The 20,385-nt window shown below is 52.8% G+C and overlaps 2 protein-coding genes and 1 long non-coding RNA gene across 7 annotated transcripts in view; 2 read left to right on the plus strand and 1 right to left on the minus strand.

The window, feature by feature from the left end:
• Positions 1-20,385, minus strand: part of LOC107523524 (interleukin-3 receptor subunit alpha-like) — a 242,023-nt gene that overhangs the window by 203,873 nt on the left and 17,765 nt on the right. For 3 of the 5 annotated variants that reach the window (XM_060183127.1, XM_060183129.1, XM_060183128.1), the window contains exons 8-9: positions 18,561-18,711; positions 10,276-10,299 (exon numbers count right to left, since the gene is read on the minus strand). In XM_060183127.1, the coding sequence (XP_060039110.1) occupies positions 10,276-10,299; positions 18,561-18,711 (175 nt within the window). Of the gene's footprint in view, positions 1-9,787; positions 9,963-10,034; positions 10,117-10,202; positions 10,300-18,560; positions 18,712-20,385 lie in introns of those variants that run through there. The other 2 variants (XM_060183131.1, XM_060183130.1) reach the window with 2 other exon arrangements.
• Positions 3,086-8,484, plus strand: SLC25A6 (solute carrier family 25 member 6). The gene is made up of 4 exons (XM_060183137.1): positions 3,086-3,284; positions 6,167-6,653; positions 7,404-7,544; positions 8,104-8,484. The coding sequence occupies exons 1-4, from the start codon at positions 3,174-3,176 to the stop codon at positions 8,259-8,261; spliced, it is 897 nt and encodes a 298-aa protein (XP_060039120.1). The 5' UTR covers positions 3,086-3,173; the 3' UTR covers positions 8,262-8,484.
• On the plus strand, positions 10,111-11,537 carry LOC132535816 (uncharacterized). The gene is made up of 2 exons (XR_009547547.1): positions 10,111-11,079; positions 11,329-11,537. It is a non-coding gene; the product is annotated as an uncharacterized LOC132535816 (long non-coding RNA).

The following is a 20,385-nucleotide window of genomic DNA, read 5'->3' on the forward strand; positions in this document are numbered from 1 at the left end:
CCCAACCATCCATCCTCCATCTAATCTCATCCATCCACCCAACCATCTATCCATCCATCCATCCACCATCTAATCTCATCCATCCACCCAACCATCTATCCATCCATCCATCTAATCTCATCCATCCACCCAACCATCTATCCACCCACCCATCCATCCACCATCTAATCTCATCCATCCACCCAACCATCTATCCATCCATCCATCCATCCACCATCTAATCTCATCCATCCACCCATCTATCCATCCATCCACCCAGGGGTGACAGTTGGCACCTAGAGGTGACGGAGCACCCAGGGGTGACCGCACTCAGAGGTGGCGAGCACTGTGGGTGACGGAGCATCCAAGGGTAACAGATGGCACCCAGGGGTGGGAAGGGGGCACCCAGGGGTGACAGGGAGCACCCAGAGGTGATGAGCACTGAAATGAGAGGCGGCACCCAAGGGTGACAGGGAGCACCCAGGGGTGACAGGGAGCACCCAGAGGTGACGAGGAGCAGAGATGAGAGGCAGCACTCATGGGTGACAGGGAGCACCCAGAGGTGATAGGGAGCACCCAGGGATGACAGGGAGCACTCAGAGATGAGAGGGGGCACCCAGAGGTGACAGGGAGCACTCAGAGGTGAGAGGGAGCACCCAGGGGTGACAGGGAGCACCCAGAGGTGATGAGCACTGAAATGAGAGGCGGCACCCAAGGGTGACAGGGAGCACCCAGAGGTGACAGGGAGCACCCAGGGGTGACAGGGAGCACCCAGGGGTGACGAGCCCTCAGATGAGAGGCGGCACCCATGGGTGAGAGAGCACCCAGAGGAGGCGGCACCCATGGTTGACAGGGAGCTCCCAGAGGTGACGAGGAGCACCCAGGGGTGACAGGGAGCATCCAGAGATGAGAGGGAGCACCCATGGGTGACAGCACCCAGAGGTGACAGGGGGCACCCAGGGGTGACAGGGAGCATCCATGGGTGACAGGGAGAACACAGAGGTGACAGGGAGCACCCAGGGGTGACGAGGAGCACTCAGAGATGAGAGGGGGCACCCATGGGTGACAGGGAGCACCCAGAGGTGATAGCACCCAGGGGTGACGAGGAGCACTCAGAGATGAGAGGGGGCACCCATGGGTGACAGGGAGCACCCAGAGGTGAGAGGTGGCACCCAGGGGTGACAGGGAGCACTCACGTGAGAGGGAGCACCCAGGGGTGATGGAGCACCCAGAGGTGACGAGGAGCACCCATGGGTGACAGCACCCAGAGGTGACAGGGAGCACCCAGAGATGAGAGGCGGCACCCAGAGGTGACAGGGAGCACCCATGGTGGACAGGGAGCATCCAGAGGTGACAAGGAGCACCCAGAGCAGAGTGGCGGCACCCATGGGTGACAGGGAGCATCTATGGGTGACAGGGAGCATGCAGAGGTGACAGGGAGCACCCAGGGGTGACAGGGAGAACGCAGAGGTGACAGGGAGCACCCAGGGGTGACGAGGAGCACTCAGAGATGAGAGGCGGCACCCGTGGGTGACAGGGAGCACCCAGAGGTGAGAGGTGGCACCCATGGGTGACGAGGAGCACTCAGAGATGAGGGGGAGCACCCAGAGGTGACAGGGAGCATCTGTGGGTGACAGGGAGCATGCAGAGGTGACAGGGAGCACCCATGGGTGACAGGGAGCATCCAGGGGTGACGAGGAGCAAGAGGGGGCACCCAGGGGTGACAGGGAGCATCTACGGGTGACGGAGCATGCAGAGGTGACAGGGAGCACTCAGAGGTAAGAGGGAGCACCCAGAGGTGACGAGGAGCACCCAGAGGTGACAGGGAGCACCCATGGGTGACAGGGAGCATCTATGGGTGACAGGGAGCCCCAGGGGTGACATGGAGCATCTATGGGTGACAGGGAGCCCCAGGGGTGACAGGGAGCATCTATGGGTGACAGGGAGCACCCAGGGGTGACAGGGAGCACCCAGGGGTGACAGGGAGCATCTATGGGTGACAGGGAGCACCAGGGGTGACAGGGAGCATCCAGGGGTGACAGGGAGCATCTATGGGTGACAGGGAGCACCAGGGGTGACAGGGAGCATCCAGGGGTGACAGGGAGCATCCAGGGGTGACAGGGAGCATCCAGGGGTGACAGGGAGCATCCAGGGGTGACAGGGAGCATCTATGGGTGACAGGGAGCACCCAGAGGTGGGGAGCACCCAAGGATGACAGTTGGCACCCATGGGTGGGAGGGGCACCCGGGGTGACCTGTGACACGGCAGGGTGACCGCCAGGGTGGGTGGGAGGGGCACCCATGGGTGTCGGGGGCGCCGCCGGTTGGGGCGGCGGGTCGCTGCTCCGAACCCCCCGGCCGCCGGGCGTCCCGAGCCTCCCTCGCAGCGGCCCCCGCGCTGACCTTGTGAAGGTCACGGGCCCCGCCGGCAGCACTGCGCATGTGCGCCGCGGCCGTTCCCGACAGCCTCCGCGGGGCGGGGGGCGGAGTCCCCGGAGGAGGCGTGGCCGCGCGCAGGGGCGCCGCCGATGAGCGCCGAGGGGGCGGGGACAGGGAGGAGCCCGGCAGGGAGAGGCGGGGCGGCTCGGCCAACGGGGTGGAGGGGCGGGGCTTCCGTGCGCCGCGGGCCAATCGGCGCCGCGCAGGGGGCGGGGGCGGGGCCGGGGGGGAGGGGAGGCGGGGCTCCGCGAGCGGCGCGCGGCCTGTGGGAGCGCGGGAGGGGCTGACGGCCGCGGCCGGCCAATGGGGGCGCGGGGCGGGGCCTGCGAGAGCCGCCGGCCAATGGGGGCGCGGGGCGGGGCCTGCGAGAGCGACCGGCCAATGGGGGCGCGGGGCGGGGCCTGCCAGAGCGACCGGCCAATGGGGGCGCGGGGCGGGGCCTGCCAGAGCGACCGGCCAATGGGGGCGCGGGGCGGGGCCTGCCAGAGCGACCGGCCAATGGGGGCGCGGGGCGGGGCCTGCGAGAGCCGCCGGCCAATGGGGGCTCGGGGCGGGGCCTGACAGAGCCGCCGGCCAATGGGGGCGGGGCCTGCGAGAGCGGCCGGCCAATGGGGGCGCGCGGGGCGGGCGCGGGGGCGTGGCCAGGGCGCCTTAGCGGCTGCGCGCAGGGCGGCGCGTCCTTTCGGTCCCGGCGCAGGTGACAGCGGCGCCCCCTCCGTCCGTCCGCGCCGAGCGCTGCACCCCGACGCCGCCAGCATGACGGAGCAGGCCGTCTCCTTCGCCAAGGACTTCCTGGCCGGCGGCGTCGCGGCCGCCATCTCCAAGACGGCCGTGGCGCCCATCGAGCGCGTCAAGCTGCTGCTGCAGGTGCGCGGGGCGCCGGCGGCCGGGGGTCGCGGGGGCGGCGGCGCGGGAGGGCGCGCGGGCGTGGCTGCCGGAAGCCCCGGGCCGCCGGGGCTTTGTGGGCGCCGTCGCTTCCGGCGGCGTGGGCCCCCCCCCTTTTAAATGACGACTTCCGGTCGCGGGGCGGGACTGCGCAGGCGCGCCCGAGACAACTTCCGGTCGCGGGGCGGGGCCGCGCTGGGCGCTCCCTTCCGGTCGCGCTTGGTGCGCCTGCGCAGAGCGGCCGGCTTGCGTCCTGCGCAGGCGCGGCGGCGCGGCCGCGTGGTTCCGGGGCCCGGCGGTGACCTTGAGGGCCCGCGAGTCTCGCGAGAGGTCCGCTGCGCCCCGGGGCGGCCGCCATGTTGCAGAAGCGGCCATAGGCGGCCGCCATGTTGCAGGATCGACCGTGAGCCCCTGCGGCTATTTCCGGTCGCGCTCTGGCTGCCTGCCGACGGCGCTGGGTCTCGAACCCGGGGCCTCAGAGCAGAAAAGTCTTTTTGCAAAATAATAATTTAAAAAAAAAAAAAATGCCCCTGAGCTGACCCCCCGGGCCCATTATTATTACTGTCGTTGCTGTTGTTATTATTTTTTGCCAGCGCTGACCAGGGCTCAGGGGGAAACAACAATAATGACAATAATAGTAATAACAACAATAGTAATCCTGGTCTAGGAAATAATAATAACAATGTAATAATTCTAGGAAATAATAACAACAATAGTAATAATAACTGCTCTAGGGAAATGGTGTTAGACATGGAAATAATCACTCCATCCCCAGCACCTGCACCAGCCGGAGCTCAGCAGGGTCTAGGAAATAATACCAACAATAGTAATAGTAATCCTGGTCTAGGAAATAATAATAACAATAGTAATAATTCTAGGAAATAATAATAACAATAGTAATAATAATTCTGCTCTAGGGAAATGACGGTAGACATGGAAATAATCACTCCATCCCCAGCACCTGCACCAGCCAGAGCTCAGCAGGGTCTAGGGAATAATAACAACAATAGTAATAGTAATAATTCTAGGAAATAATAACAACAATAGTAATAATAATTCTGCTCTAGGGGAAATACTGATATAAATGGAAATAATCACTCCAGCACCTGCACCAGCCAGAGCTCAGCAGGGTCTAGGAAATAATAATACCAACAATAGTAATAGTAATCCTGGTCTAGGAAATAATAACAATAGTAATAATTCTAGGAAATAATAATAACAATAGTAATAATAATTCTGCTCTAGGGAAATGGTGGTAGACATGGAAATAATCACTCCATCCCCAGCACCTGCACCAGCCAGAGCTCAGCAGGGTCTAGGGAATAATAACAACAATAGTAATAGTAATAATTCTAGGAAATAATAACAACAATAGTAATAATAATTCTGCTCTAGGGGAAATACTGATATAAATGGAAATAATCACTCCAGCACCTGCACCAGCCAGAGCTCAGCAGGGTCTAGGAAATAATAATACCAACAATAGTAATAGTAATCCTGGTCTAGGAAATAATAACAATAGTAATAATTCTAGGAAATAATAATAACAATAGTAATAATAATTCTGCTCTAGGGAAATGGTGGTAGACATGGAAATAATCACTCCATCCCCAGCACCTGCACCAGCCAGAGCTCAGCAGGGTCTAGGGAATAATAACAACAATAGTAATAGTAATAATTTTAGGAAATAATAACAATAGTAATAGTAATCCTGGTCTAGGAAATAATAATAATAGTAATAATTCTAGGAAATAATAACAACAATAGTAATAATAACTCTGCTCTAGGGAAATGGTGGTAGACATGGAAATAATCACTCCATCCCCAGCACCATCATCAGCCAGAGCTCAGCAGGATCTAGGAAATAATAATAACGATAGTAATAATAATTCTGCTCTAGGGGAAATACTGATAAAAATGGAAATAATCACTCCATCCCCAGCACCAACATCAGCCAGAGCTCAGTAGGGTCTAGGAAGTAATAATAACAATAATAATTCTGCCCTAGGGAAAATAATGCTATAAATAAAAATAATCACTCCATCCTCAGCACCAACATCAGCCAGAGCTCAGCAGGGCTCTAGGAAATAATAATTCTGCTCTAGGGACAATCATGCTGTAAATAAAAATAATCATCCCATCCCCAGCATCACCATCAGCCAGGGCTCAGCAGGGCTCTAGGAAATAATAATTCTGCTCTAGGGTAAGTAATGCTATAAATAAAAATAATCATCCCAGCACCATCATCAGCCAGAGCTCAGCTGGGCTCTGGAGTAATAATAACAATAATAATGGGTCCATCCCCAGCATCACCAGCAGCCAGAGCTCAGCAGGGCTCTGGAGTAATAATAATAATAATAATGGGTCCATCCCTGGCACCATCATCAGCCAGAGCTTAGCAGGGCTCTAGGAAATAATAACAATTCTGCTCTAGGGACAATCATGCTGTAAATCAAAATGACGATTTCATACCCAGCACCACCAGCAGCCAGAGCTCAGCCGGGCTCTGGAGTAATAATAACAATTATAATAATGGGTCCATCCCTGGCACCATCATCAGCCAGAGCTCAGCAGGGCTCTAGGAAATAATACCAACAATAGTAATAATAATCATTCTGCTCTGGGGACAATCACGCTGTAAATGAAAATGACCACTCCATCCGCGGCATCACCAGCAGCCAGAGCTCAGCAGGGCTCTGGAGAAATACCAGTCAGGGCAGTAATAATAGTTCTGCGGGCAGACTCCCGCCCGAGGCTCCGGTCTCGCCGCCAACGGGCTGGGCCGCGGGTGGCGTCCACCGGGCCGGGCGTCCCCCGATCCGCGCCCCGACTGACCGTGCGCCCCCCCGTCCGCCCCGCCGCAGGTGCAGCACGCCAGCAGGCAGATCGCGGCGGAGCAGCAGTACAAGGGCATCGTGGACTGCATCGTGCGCATCCCGCGGGAGCAGGGCGCGCTGTCCTTCTGGCGCGGCAACCTGGCCAACGTCATCCGCTACTTCCCCACGCAGGCGCTCAACTTCGCCTTCAAGGACAAGTACAAGCAGCTGTTCCTGGGCGGCGTGGACCGCCACGCGCGCTTCTGGCGCTACTTCGCGGGCAACCTGGCGGCGGGCGGCGCGGCGGGCGCCACCTCGCTGTGCTTCGTGTACCCGCTGGACTTCGCGCGCACCCGGCTGGCGGCCGACGTGGGCAAGTCGGGCGCCGAGCGCGAGTTCAAGGGCCTGGGCGACTGCCTGCTGAAGATCGGCCGCTCCGACGGCGTCCGCGGCCTCTACCAGGGCTTCAACGTGTCGGTGCAGGGCATCATCATCTACCGCGCCGCCTACTTCGGCGTCTACGACACGGCCAAGGGTGAGCCCGCGCCCGCCCGCCGCCCGCCCGCCGCGCGGGTCCCCTCTACTGGGGCGGCGGAGCAGACGCCGGAGCAGACGCCGGAGCCCTGCCGAGCTCTGCTCCTGGGCATGGGCATGGGCATGGGGCTGGGGGTTATTATTATTATTATTATTATTTCCCAGAGCCCTGCCGAGCTCTGCTCATGGGCATGGGCATGGGGATTATTGTTATTATTATTATTATTTCCCAGAGCCCTGCCGAGCTCTGGGCATGGGCATGGGGCTGGGGTTATTATTATTATTATTTCCCAGAGCCCTACTGAACTCTGCTGCCAGAGATGGGGATATTTAAAAAAAAAAAAATTATTTATTCTCTTTTTGCTTATAATTGTTGTGGTTATTATTATTGATGTTGTCGTTGTTGGATAGGACAGAGAGAAACGGAGAGAGGAGGGGAAGACAGAGAGGGGGAGAGAAAGACAGACACCTGCAGACCTGCTTCACCACCTGTGAAGCGACTCCCCTGCAGGTGGGGAGCCGGGGTTCGAACCGGGATCCTTATGCCGGCCCTTGTGCTTTGCGCCACCTGCGCTTAACCCGCTGCGCCACCGCCCGACTCCCCAGAATATTACTGTATTATTATTATCATTACGGTTACTATGCCCAGGCCCTCAGCACCTCAGGTGGGAGAGTGTGTGCAGAGCCGTTATTGTTACTGTTGTCAGTATTATTGTGCCCGGGTGCCGCTGACCCGCTCCCCGCCCCGCAGGCATGCTCCCCGACCCCAAGAACACGCACATCGTGGTCAGCTGGATGATCGCGCAGACCGTGACGGCCGTGGCGGGCGTGGTGTCCTACCCCTTCGACACCGTGAGGCGGCGCATGATGATGCAGTCGGGGCGCAAAGCAGGTGCGGGGGCTCCGGGGGAGGACGGGAGACGTGGGGGACAGACAGATGGACCTGTCTGTGTGGAAAGACAGACCTGCCCACGTGGGAGAGACAGACAGACCCGCCTGCCCACGTGGGACAGACAGACAGACCCGCCTGCCCACGTGGGACAGACCCGCCTGCCCATGTGGGACAGACAGACAGACCCGCCTGCCCACGTGGGACAGACCCGCCTGCCCATGTGGGACAGACAAGACAGACCCGCCTGCCCACGTGGGAGAGACAGACCCGCCTGCCCACGTGGGAGAGACAGACCCGCCTGCCCACGTGGGACAGACAGACAGACCCGCCTACCCACGTGGGACAGACAGACCCGCCTGCCCATGTGGGACAGACAGACTCGTCCATGTGGGAGAGACAGACAGACCCGCCTGCCCATGTGGGACAGACAGACAGACCCGCCTGCCCACGTGGGAGAGACAGACAGACCCTCCTGCCCACGTGGGAGGGACAGACAGACCCGCCACCCGTGGTCGTGGCCATGCTGACCTCCCCCGCCCGCCCGCCCGCCCGCCCGCAGCGGACATCATGTACACAGGCACGCTGCACTGCTGGCGCAAGATCTTCCAGGACGAGGGCGGCAAGGCCTTCTTCAAGGGCGCCTGGTCCAACGTGCTGCGCGGCATGGGCGGCGCCTTCGTGCTGGTTCTCTACGACGAGTTCAAGAAGGTGCTGTGAGCTGTGCCCGGACCCAGGCAGCGCCGGCGGCAGAAAGAGGCTCCAGCGACCTCGTCAGAGTCTGCACCCGGCGGGCACCCACATCCGTGTATTTATTGAAGAATCGTGTCTCATTTCTACTTGGCACTCTGTTTTGCACAGCCACCCTTTGATCATGCTCCCTGTGGGGATCAATAAACGGGACCAGACCCTCCCTGTGGGATCAATAAACAAGACCAGACCATCCTGTTCCCTGTGGAATCAATAATCGGTATAGGTTCACTCTGTAGGATCAATAAACAGGACAGACCCTCGTCCCTGTGGGGTCAATAGTCAGGACAGACCCTCCCTGTGGGGTCAGTAATCAGGACAGACCTCGTCCCTGTGGGGTCAATAATCAGGACAGACCTCGTCCCTGTGGGGTCAATAATCAGGACAGACCTCGTCCCTGTGGGGTCAATAATCAGGACAGACCCTCGTCCCTGTGGGGTCAGTAATCAGGACAGACCCTCGTCCCTGTGGGGTCAATAATCAGGACAGATCTCGTCCCTGTGGGGTCAATAATCAGGACAGACCTCGTCCCTGTGGGGTCAGTAATCAGGACAGACCCTCGTCCCTGTGGGGTCAGTAATCAGGACAGACCCTCGTCCCTGTGGGGTCAATAATCAGGACAGACCCTCGTCCCTGTGGGGTCAATAATCAGGACAGACCCTCGTCCCTGTGGGGTCAGTAATCAGGACAGACCCTCGTCCCTGTGGGGTCAATAATCAGGACAGACCTCGTCCCTGTGGGGTCAATCAGGACAGACCCTCGTCCCTGTGGGGTCAGTAATCAGGACAGACCCTCGTCCCTGTGGGTCAGTAATCAGGACAGACCCTCGTCCCTGTGGGTCAATAATCAGGACAGACCCTCGTCCCTGTGGGGTCAATAATCAGGACAGACCTCGTCCCTGTGGGTCAATAATCAGGACAGACCCTCGTCCCTGTGGGTCAATAATCAGGACAGACCCTTGTCCCTGTGGGGTCAATAATCAGGACAGACCCTCGTCCCTGTGGGTCAATAATCAGGACAGACCCTCGTCCCTGTGGGTCAATCAGGACAGACCCTCGTCCTTGTGGGGTCAATAATCAGGACAGACCTCGTCCCTGTGGGGTCAATAATCAGGACAGACCCTCGTCCCTGTGGGGTCAATAATCAGGACAGACCCTCGTCCCTGTGGGGTCAGTAATCAGGACAGACCCTCGTCCCTGTGGGGTCAGTAATCAGGACAGACCCTCGTCCCTGTGGGGTCAGTAATCAGGACAGACCCTCGTCCCTGTGGGTCAGTAATCAGGACAGACCCTCGTCCCTGTGGGTCAATAATCAGGACAGACCCTCGTCCCTGTGGGTCAATAATCAGGACAGACCCTGTGGGGTCAATAATCAGGACAGACCCTCGTCCCTGTGGGGTCAATAATCAGGACAGACCCTCCCTGTGGGATCAATAATCAGGACAGACGCTCCCTGCCCCCCAAGTGATCAATAATCAGACAGACCCTCCTGGTCTGGGGGTGGAGCAGATGGGCCGAGAGGCCCCTTTATGCAGGTGGGCTGGGGGTCCCTGTCCTGCCACCCCCCACGTCCATCTGTCCATCCTCCACGTGGGGTTGCTCAGGCCTCGCCCACCACCTGCACCTCCGCCACCAGGCAGTCCTCCGGGCGGTCCTCGGCCTCCAGCGCCACCTGTGGGGACAGCGGGTCAGGACCTCCCCACACCTGGCGCCCACAGGTGCCCCCACCCCTGCCCGCGCCCACCTCTCGCTCCCCCTGGAAGTCGCCTCCTAGCGGGTCCTTCACGCGGGGCACAGGCGGGAGCAGCCTCCGGGCGGCGGGGGACCTGGGGTCAGAGGTCGGGTCACTGGGGTCAGAGGTCAGGTCACGACTCCGCGTGGACGTGCGGGTGGGTGGGGCCCCGGGACTCACCTGGAGCAGGTCCACAGCAGCAGCGCCAGGGCCGCCAGGGTGCCCAGGGCAGACAGGGTCGCGGGCACCCACACCTGCGCCCGGGCCGGCTCACACTCTGTGGGCACACGACACCGTCACCCGAGGCCTGCACCCATGGGTGCCCCGTGGGTCACAGGTGACGTGCAGGGGTGCGTGCGGGTGCAGAGGTGCAGGACAGACGGGTGGGTGGGTGGTGGTGACGGGTGACAGGAAGTGCCGGAGGATCAATGTGGGGGAGAGGTGATTGGTAGTTGCAGGCACCACAGTGGGTCCTGGGGAGAGGTGCAGGTGGGAGGTGAGTGATGGGTGCAGATGGGTGATCAGTGATGGATGATCAATGATGGGTGCAGATGAATGATCAATGATGGTTAGTGATAGGTGCAGATGAGTGATCAGTGATGGATGAAGATCAATGATGGGTGCAGATGGGTGATCAGTGATGGATGAAGATCAATGATGGGTGCAGATGGGTGATCAGTGATGGATGAAGATCAATGATGGGTGCAGATGAATGATCAATGATGGTTAGTGATAGGTGCAGATGAGTGATCAGTGATGGATGAAGATCAGTGATGGGTGCAGATGGGTGATCAGTGATGGATGATCAATGATGGGGGATGAAGATCAATGATAGGTGCAGATGAGGGATCAATGATGGATGAAGATCAATGATGGGTGCAGATTAATGATGAAGATCAATGATGGGTGCAGATGAGTGATCAGTGATGGATGAAGATCAATGATGGGTGCAGATGAGTGATCAATGATGGATGAAGATCAATGATGGGTGCAGATGAATGATTAATGATGGATGAAGATTAGTGATGGGTGCAGATGAGTGATCAGTGATGGATGAGTGATTGATGGATGAAGATCTGTGATGGGTGCAGATGAGTGATCAGTGATGGATGAAGATGAGTGATCAATGATGGGTGCAGATGAGTGATCAGTGATGGATGAAGATGAGTGATCAATGATGGATGAAGATGAGTGATCAGTGATGGATGAAGAGTGATCAATGATGGATGCAGATGAGTGATCAATGATGGATGCAGATGAGTGATCAGTGATGGATGAAGATGAGTGATCAGTGATGGATGAAGAGTGATCAATGATGGGTGCAGATGAGTGATCAATGATGGATGAAGATGAGTGATCAGTGATGGGTGCAGATGAGTGATCAGTGATGGATGAAGATGAGTGATCAATGATGGATGAAGATGAGTGATCAGTGATGGATGAAGAGTGATCAATGATGGATGCAGATGAGTGATCAGTGATGGATGAAGAGTGATCAATGATGGATGCAGATGAGTGATCAGTGATGGATGAAGATGAGTGATCAGTGATGGATGAAGATGAGTGATCAATGATGGATGAAGATGAGTGATCAGTGATGGATGAAGAGTGATCAATGATGGATGCAGATGAGTGATCAATGATGGATGCAGATGAGTGATCAGTGATGGATGAAGATGAGTGATCAGTGATGGATGAAGAGTGATCAATGATGGGTGCAGATGAGTGATCAGTGATGGGTGCAGATGAGTGATCAGTGATGGGTGCAGATGAGTGATCAGTGATGGATGAAGATGAGTGATCAGTGATGGATGAAGAGTGATCAATGATGGGTGCAGATGAGTGATCAATGATGGATGCAGATGAGTGATCAGTGATGGATGAAGATGAGTGATCAATGATGGATGAAGATGAGTGATCAGTGATGGATGAAGAGTGATCAATGATGGATGCAGATGAGTGATCAATGATGGATGCAGATGAGTGATCAGTGATGGATGAAGATGAGTGATCAGTGATGGATGAAGAGTGATCAATGATGGGTGCAGATGAGTGATCAATGATGGATGAAGATGAGTGATCAGTGATGGATGAAGAGTGATCAATGATGGATGCAGATGAGTGATCAATGATGGATGCAGATGAGTGATCAGTGATGGATGCAGATGAGTGATCAGTGATGGATGAAGATGAGTGATCAGTGATGGATGAAGAGTGATCAATGATGGGTGCAGATGAGTGATCAGTGATGGGTGCAGATGAGTGATCAGTGATGGGTGCAGATGAGTGATCAGTGATGGGTGCAGATGAGTGATCAATGATGGATGAAGATGAGTGATCAGTGATGGATGAAGAGTGATCAATGATGGATGCAGATGAGTGATCAATGATGGATGAAGATGAGTGATCAGTGATGGGTGCAGATGAGCAGTGATGGATGAAGATTGGTGATGGATGAAGATGAGTGATCAATGATGGGTGCAGATGTGTGATCAGTGATGGATGAAAATGAGTGATCAGTGATGGATGAAGATGAGTGATCAATGATGGGTGCAGATGCGTGATCAGTGATGGGTGCAGATGAGTGATCAATGATGAAGATGAGTGATGGGTGCAGATAGATGATAGGTAATAGATGGTGGTGGGGGGATGGATGGACAGAGGTGATGGATGAGGATGGAGTGATGGTGATCGGAGATGCTGAGTGAGTGATGGTGAGGGAGAAGGGATGGATGATGGAGGGGTGGATGAAAGTAATGAAGAGAGAGAAGATGGACAGATAGATGGAAGTGATGGATACAGATGGAGGGGCAGAGGAAGGTGATGGAGGGATAGAGGTGGAAGTGATGGATGGATAGATTGATGGATAAAGAAGATGATGGAGGTGATAGATGCTTAGCGATGGAGGTGTGGATTGATGGATTGAGGTGATGGATGGATAGAGATGTAGGGTGATGGACAGATAGATGGAGGTGTAGGGTGATGGATGGATTGAGGTGATGGATGGATAGAGATGTAGGGTAATGGACAGAGATGGAGGTGTAGGATGATGGATGGATTGAGGTGATGGATGGATGGAGATGTAGGGGGATGGACAGATAGATGGAGGTGTAGGATGATGGATGGATTGAGGTGATGGATGGATGGAGATGTAGGGGGATGGACAGATAGATGGAGGTGTAGGATGATGGATGGATTGAGGTGATGGATGGATGGAGATGTAGGGGGATGGACAGAGAGATGGAGGTGTAGGATGATGGATGGATTGAGGTGATGGATGGATGGAGATGTAGGGGGATGGACAGAGAGATGGAGGTGTAGGATGATGGATGGATTGAGGTGATGGATGGATGGAGATGTAGGGGGATGGACAGATAGATGGAGGTGTAGGATGATGGATGGATTGAGGTGATGGATGGATGGAGATGTAGGGGGATGGACAGATAGATGGAGGTGTAGGATGATGGATGGATTGAGGTGATGGATGGATGGAGATGTAGGGGGATGGACAGATAGATGGAGGTGTAGGATGATGGATGGATTGAGGTGATGGATGGATGGAGATGTAGGGGGATGGACAGATAGATGGAGGTGTAGGATGATGGATGGATTGAGGTGATGGATGGATGGAGATGTAGGGGGATGGACAGATAGATGGAGGTGTAGGATGATGGATGGATTGAGGTGATGGATGGATGGAGATGTAGGGTGATGGACAGAGAGATGGAGGTGTAGGATGATGGATGGATTGAGGTGATGGATGGATGGAGATGTAGGGTGATGGACAGAGATGGAGGTGTAGGATGATGGATGGATTGAGGTGATGGATGGATAGAGATGTAGGGGGATGGACAGATAGATGGAGGTGTAGGATGATGGATGGATTGAGGTGATGGATGGATGGAGATGTAGGGTGATGGACAGAGAGATGGAGGTGTAGGATGATGGATGGATTGAGGTGATGGATGGATGGAGATGTAGGGTGATGGACAGAGATGGAGGTGTAGGATGATGGATGGATTGAGGTGATGGATGGATGGAGATGTAGGGTGATGGACAGATAGATGGAGGTGTAGGATGATGGATGGATTGAGGTGATGGATGGATGGAGATGTAGGGTGATGGACAGATAGATGGAGGTGTAGGATGATGGATGGATTGAGGTGATGGATGGATGGAGATGTAGGGTGATGGACAGATAGATGGAGGTGTAGGATGATGGATGGATTGAGGTGATGGATGGATGGAGATGTAGGGTGATGGACAGATAGATGGAGGTGTAGGATGATGGATGGATTGAGGTGATGGATGGATGGAGATGTAGGGGGATGGACAGATAGATGGAGGTGTAGGATGATGGATGGATTGAGGTGATGGATGGATGGAGATGTAGGGGGATGGACAGATAGATGGAGGTGTAGGATGATGGATGGATTGAGGTGATGGATGGATGGAGATGTAGGGGGATGGACAGATAGATGGAGGTGTAGGATGATGGATGGATTGAGGTGATGGATGGATGGAGATGTAGGGGGATGGACAGATAGATGGAGGTGTAGGATGATGGATGGATTGAGGTGATGGATGGATGGAGATGTAGGGGGATGGACAGATAGATGGAGGTGTAGGATGATGGATGGATTGAGGTGATGGATGGATGGAGATGTAGGGTGATGGACAGATAGATGGAGGTGTAGGGTGATGGATGGATTGAGGTGATGGATGGATGGAGATGTAGGGTGATGGACAGATAGATGGAGGTGTAGGATGTTGGATGGATTGAGGTGATGGATAGATAGAGATGTAGGGGGATGGACAGATAGATGGAGGTGTAGGATGATGGATGGATTGAGGTGATGGATGGATGGAGATGTAGGGTGATGGACAGATAGATGGAGGTGTAGGATGATGGATGGATTGAGGTGATGGATGGATGGAGATGTAGGGTGATGGACAGAGATGGAGGTGTAGGATGATGGATGGATTGAGGTGATGGATGGATAGAGATGTAGGGGGATGGACAGATAGATGGAGGTGTAGGATGATGGATGGATTGAGGTGATGGATGGATGGAGATGTAGGGTGATGGACAGAGATGGAGGTGTAGGATGATGGATGGATTGAGGTGATGGATGGATAGAGATGTAGGGGGATGGACAGATAGATGGAGGTGTAGGATGATGGATGGATTGAGGTGATGGATGGATGGAGATGTAGGGTGATGGACAGAGAGATGGAGGTGTAGGATGATGGATGGATTGAGGTGATGGATGGATGGAGATGTAGGGTGATGGACAGAGATGGAGGTGTAGGATGATGGATGGATTGAGGTGATGGATGGATAGAGATGTAGGGTGATGGACAGATAGATGGAGGTGTAGGATGATGGATGGATTGAGGTGATGGATGGATGGAGATGTAGGGGGATGGACAGATAGATGGAGGTGTAGGATGATGGATGGATTGAGGTGATGGATGGATGGAGATGTAGGGGGATGGACAGATAGATGGAGGTGTAGGATGATGGATGGATTGAGGTGATGGATGGATGGAGATGTAGGGGGATGGACAGATAGATGGAGGTGTAGGATGATGGATGGATTGAGGTGATGGATGGATGGAGATGTAGGGGGATGGACAGATAGATGGAGGTGTAGGATGATGGATGGATTGAGGTGATGGATGGATGGAGATGTAGGGGGATGGACAGATAGATGGAGGTGTAGGGTGATGGATGGATTGAGGTGATGGATGGATGGAGATGTAGGGTGATGGACAGATAGATGGAGGTGTAGGATGTTGGATGGATTGAGGTGATGGATAGATAGAGATGTAGGGGGATGGACAGATAGATGGAGGTGTAGGATGATGGATGGATTGAGGTGATGGATGGATGGAGATGTAGGGTGATGGACAGATAGATGGAGGTGTAGGATGATGGATGGATTGAGGTGATGGATGGATGGAGATGTAGGGTGATGGACAGAGATGGAGGTGTAGGATGATGGATGGATTGAGGTGATGGATGGATAGAGATGTAGGGGGATGGACAGATAGATGGAGGTGTAGGATGATGGATGGATTGAGGTGATGGATGGATGGAGATGTAGGGTGATGGACAGAGAGATGGAGGTGTAGGATGATGGATGGATTGAGGTGATGGATGGATGGAGATGTAGGGGGATGGACAGATAGATGGAGGTGTAGGATGATGGATGGATTGAGGTGATGGATGGATGGAGATGTAGGGTGATGGACAGAGAGATGGAGGTGTAGGATGATGGATGGATTGAGGTGATGGATGGATGGAGATGTAGGGTGATGGACAGAGATGGAGGTGTAGGATGATGGATGGATTGAGGTGATGGATGGATGGAGATGTAGGGTGATGGACAGATAGATGGAGGTGTAGGATGATGGATGGATTGAGGTGATGGATGGATGGAGATGTAGGGTGATGGACAGATAGATGGAGGTGTAGGATGATGGATGGATTGAGGTGATGGATGGATGGAGATGTAGGGTGATGGACAGATAGATGGAGGTGTAGGATGATGGATGGATTGAGGTGATGGATGGATGGAGATGTAGGGTGATGGACAGATAGATGGAGGTGTAGGATGATGGATGGATTGAGGTGATGGATGGATGGAGATGTAGGGGGATGGACAGATAGATGGAGGTGTAGGATGATGGATGGATTGAGGTGATGGATGGATGGAGATGTAGGGGGATGGACAGATAGATGGAGGTGTAGGATGATGGATGGATTGAGGTGATGGATGGATGGAGATGTAGGGGGATGGACAGATAGATGGAGGTGTAGGATGATGGATGGATTGAGGTGATGGATGGATGGAGATGTAGGGGGATGGACAGATAGATGGAGGTGTAGGATGATGGATGGATTGAGGTGATGGATGGATGGAGATGTAGGGTGATGGACAGATAGATGGAGGTGTAGGGTGATGGATGGATTGAGGTGATGGATGGATGGAGATGTAGGGTGATGGACAGATAGATGGAGGTGTAGGATGATGGATGGATTGAGGTGATGGATGGATGGAGATGTAGGGGGATGGACAGATAGATGGAGGTGTAGGATGATGGATGGATTGAGGTGATGGATGGATGGAGATGTAGGGGGATGGACAGATAGATGGAGGTGTAGGATGATGGATGGATTGAGGTGATGGATGGATGGAGATGTAGGGGGATGGACAGATAGATGGAGGTGTAGGATGATGGATGGATTGAGGTGATGGATGGATGGAGATGTAGGGGGATGGACAGATAGATGGAGGTGTAGGGTGATGGATGGATTGAGGTGATGGATGGATGGAGATGTAGGGTGATGGACAGATAGATGGAGGTGTAGGATGTTGGATGGATTGAGGTGATGGATAGATAGAGATGTAGGGGGATGGACAGATAGATGGAGGTGTAGGATGATGGATGGATTGAGGTGATGGATGGATAGAGATGTAGGGTGATGGACAGATAGATGGAGGTGTAGGATGATGGATGGATTGAGGTGATGGATGGATGGAGATGTAGGGGGATGGACAGATAGATGGAGGTGTAGGATGATGGATGGATTGAGGTGATGGATGGATGGAGATGTAGGGGGATGGACAGATAGATGGAGGTGTAGGGTGATGGATGGATTGAGGTGATGGATGGATGGAGATGTAGGGTGATGGACAGATAGATGGAGGTGTAGGATGTTGGATGGATTGAGGTGATGGATAGATAGAGATGTAGGGGGATGGACAGATAGATGGAGGTGTAGGATGATGGATGGATTGAGGTGATGGATGGATGGAGATGTAGGGTGATGGACAGATAGATGGAGGTGTAGGATGATGGATGGATTGAGGTGATGGATGGATGGAGATGTAGGGTGATGGACAGAGATGGAGGTGTAGGATGATGGATGGATTGAGGTGATGGATGGATGGAGATGTAGGGTGATGGACAGATAGATGGAGGTGTAGGATGATGGATGGATTGAGGTGATGGATGGATGGAGATGTAGGGTGATGGACAGATAGATGGAGGTGTAGGATGATGGATGGATTGAGGTGATGGATGGATGGAGATGTAGGGGGATGGACAGATAGATGGAGGTGTAGGATGATGGATGGATTGAGGTGATGGATGGATGGAGATGTAGGGGGATGGACAGATAGATAGAGGTGTAGGATGATGGATGGATTGAGGTGATGGATGGATAGAGATGTAGGGTGATGGACAGATAGATGGAGGTGTAGGATGATGGATGGATTGAGGTGATGGATGGATAGAGATGTAGGGTGATGGATAGACGGAGCTGATGATGGGTAGGCAGAGGGGATGGATGGAGCTGATGGATGATGGATTGAGGTGATGGGTAGCCAGAGGTGATGGATGGATGGACGTGATGGATGAATGGACGGAGGTGATGGATGGACGGATGGAGGTGATGGACGGATGGACGGACGGAGGTGCGGGATGGAGATGGGTGCGGGAGGCCTCGTGGGAAGCCGCCTTCCTCACCGAAGCTCTTCAGAGGGCTCCAGGGGCTCCAGAACCTCTGGTCGAAGGTGAGCGCCCGCACGCGCACACGGAGGTTCCCGGGGTTGGGCAGCAGCATCTGGGAGCCGGCGGGGGAGGGGCCGCTTACCGTATGCTTCTCGGACCTGGAGCCCTGCGGACGGCAGATGGGGGGGGGTCGGCCTGCACCCGTGGGGAGCCCCTTCCTCCAACCCCTGCCCTGCACTACCCTGCCCCCCGGTCCCCTCCTGCAGGGGGGGAAACTTCAAGAGCGGTGGAGCAGGGCTGCGGGGGTCTGTCTCTCTCTCTGCCTCTCTCTTCAGAATAGAGTGTTATAGAAAAGAGGAGAATAGGGTAGAATATGCTAGAATAGAATGCGATAGAATAGAACAGAATAGAATATGATAGAATAGAACAGAAAGAATAGAACAGAATAGAATATGATAGAATAGAACAAAATAGAATATGATAGAATAGAATAGAATAGAATAGAATATGATAGAATAGAACAAAATAGAATATGATAGAATAGAATAGAATAGAATAGAAAGAATAGAACAGAACAGAACAGAATAGAATAGAAAGAATATGATAGAACAGAATAGAATAGAACAGAATAGAATATGATAGAATAGAATAGAATAGAATATGATAGAATAGAAAAACTAGAACAGAATAGAATAGAATATGATAGAATAGAACAGAATAGAAAGAATAGAACAAAATAGAATATGATAGAATAGAATAGAATAGAATATGATAGAAAGAATAGAACATAATAGAATAGAATAGAATAGAACAGAACAGAATAGAAAGAATAGAACAGAATAGAATATGATAGAACAGAATAGAATAGAATAGAAAGAATAGAACAGAATAGAATAGAATAGAATAGCACAGAATAGAATATGATAGAATAGAATAGAATAGAATAGAATAGAATAGAATAGAATAGAAAGAATAGAACAGAACAGAATAGGATAGAATAGAAAGAATATGATAGAATAGAATAGAATAGAAAGAATAGAACAGAATAGAAAGAATAGAACAGAACAGAATATGATAGAATAGAATAGAGTATTATAGAAAAGAATAGGATGATAGAATGTTATAGATTAGACTATGCTAGAATAGAATAGAATAGGGTAGAATATGCTAGAATAGACTATTATAGAATAGAATATTACAGAAGAGAATATTATAGAAGAAATAGAATAGGATAATAGAAGAAGTAGAATAGGATAAAAATGCTAGAATATTATAGATTAGAATACACGAGAATAGAACATGCCAAAATAGAATATTATAGAGTAGACTTGGATAGAATATGCTAGAATAGAATATTATAGAATAGAATAGTATATGCCAGAATAGAGTAGAATATTATAGAATAGGGTAGAATATGCTAGAATAAAATAGGATAGAATAGAATAGAATAAATAGAATAGAATGGACTAGAATCAGGTGAACAGTCTAGAATAGGATAGAAGGGGCCAGGTGGGGGCTCACCTGGCTGAGGGCACCTGTTCCCAGGCACAAGGACCCGGGTTCAAGCCCCTGGTCCCCACCTGCAGGGGGGAAGCTTCACGAGCGGTGGAATCTGGGATGCAGGGGTCTCTCTGTCTCCTTCCCTCTCAACTTCTCTGTCTCTATATACTAAAAATTTAAAAATCTTAAGAAATATTTTAAGAATAAAGTGAAGCCGGTTAGGTAGATAGGATAGAGTAGACTAGAGTAAATAGAATAGAAAAAGAATAGAATATGCTAGAATGGAATAGGATATAAAATAGAATACAGTGTCATAGGTGAGAAAAAGAAATCATTGGAA

The sequence above is a fragment of the Erinaceus europaeus genome, chromosome X (assembly GCF_950295315.1).
Source record: "Erinaceus europaeus chromosome X, mEriEur2.1, whole genome shotgun sequence".
NCBI lineage: Eukaryota > Metazoa > Chordata > Mammalia > Eulipotyphla > Erinaceidae > Erinaceus > Erinaceus europaeus.

What these genes read in the sequence shown, in the direction of transcription:
- SLC25A6 (XM_060183137.1), top strand. Translation starts at nt 3,174, where the DNA reads ATGACGGAGCAGGCCGTCTCCTTCGCCAAGGACTTCCTGGCCGGCGGC. An exon ending in CGTCTACGACACGGCCAAGG is followed by an intron (nt 6,654 to 7,403) that starts GTGAGCCCGCGC and finishes CCCGCCCCGCAG; the next exon opens with GCATGCTCCCCGACCCCAAG. An exon ending in GCAGTCGGGGCGCAAAGCAG is followed by an intron (nt 7,545 to 8,103) that starts GTGCGGGGGCTC and finishes GCCCGCCCGCAG; the next exon opens with CGGACATCATGTACACAGGC.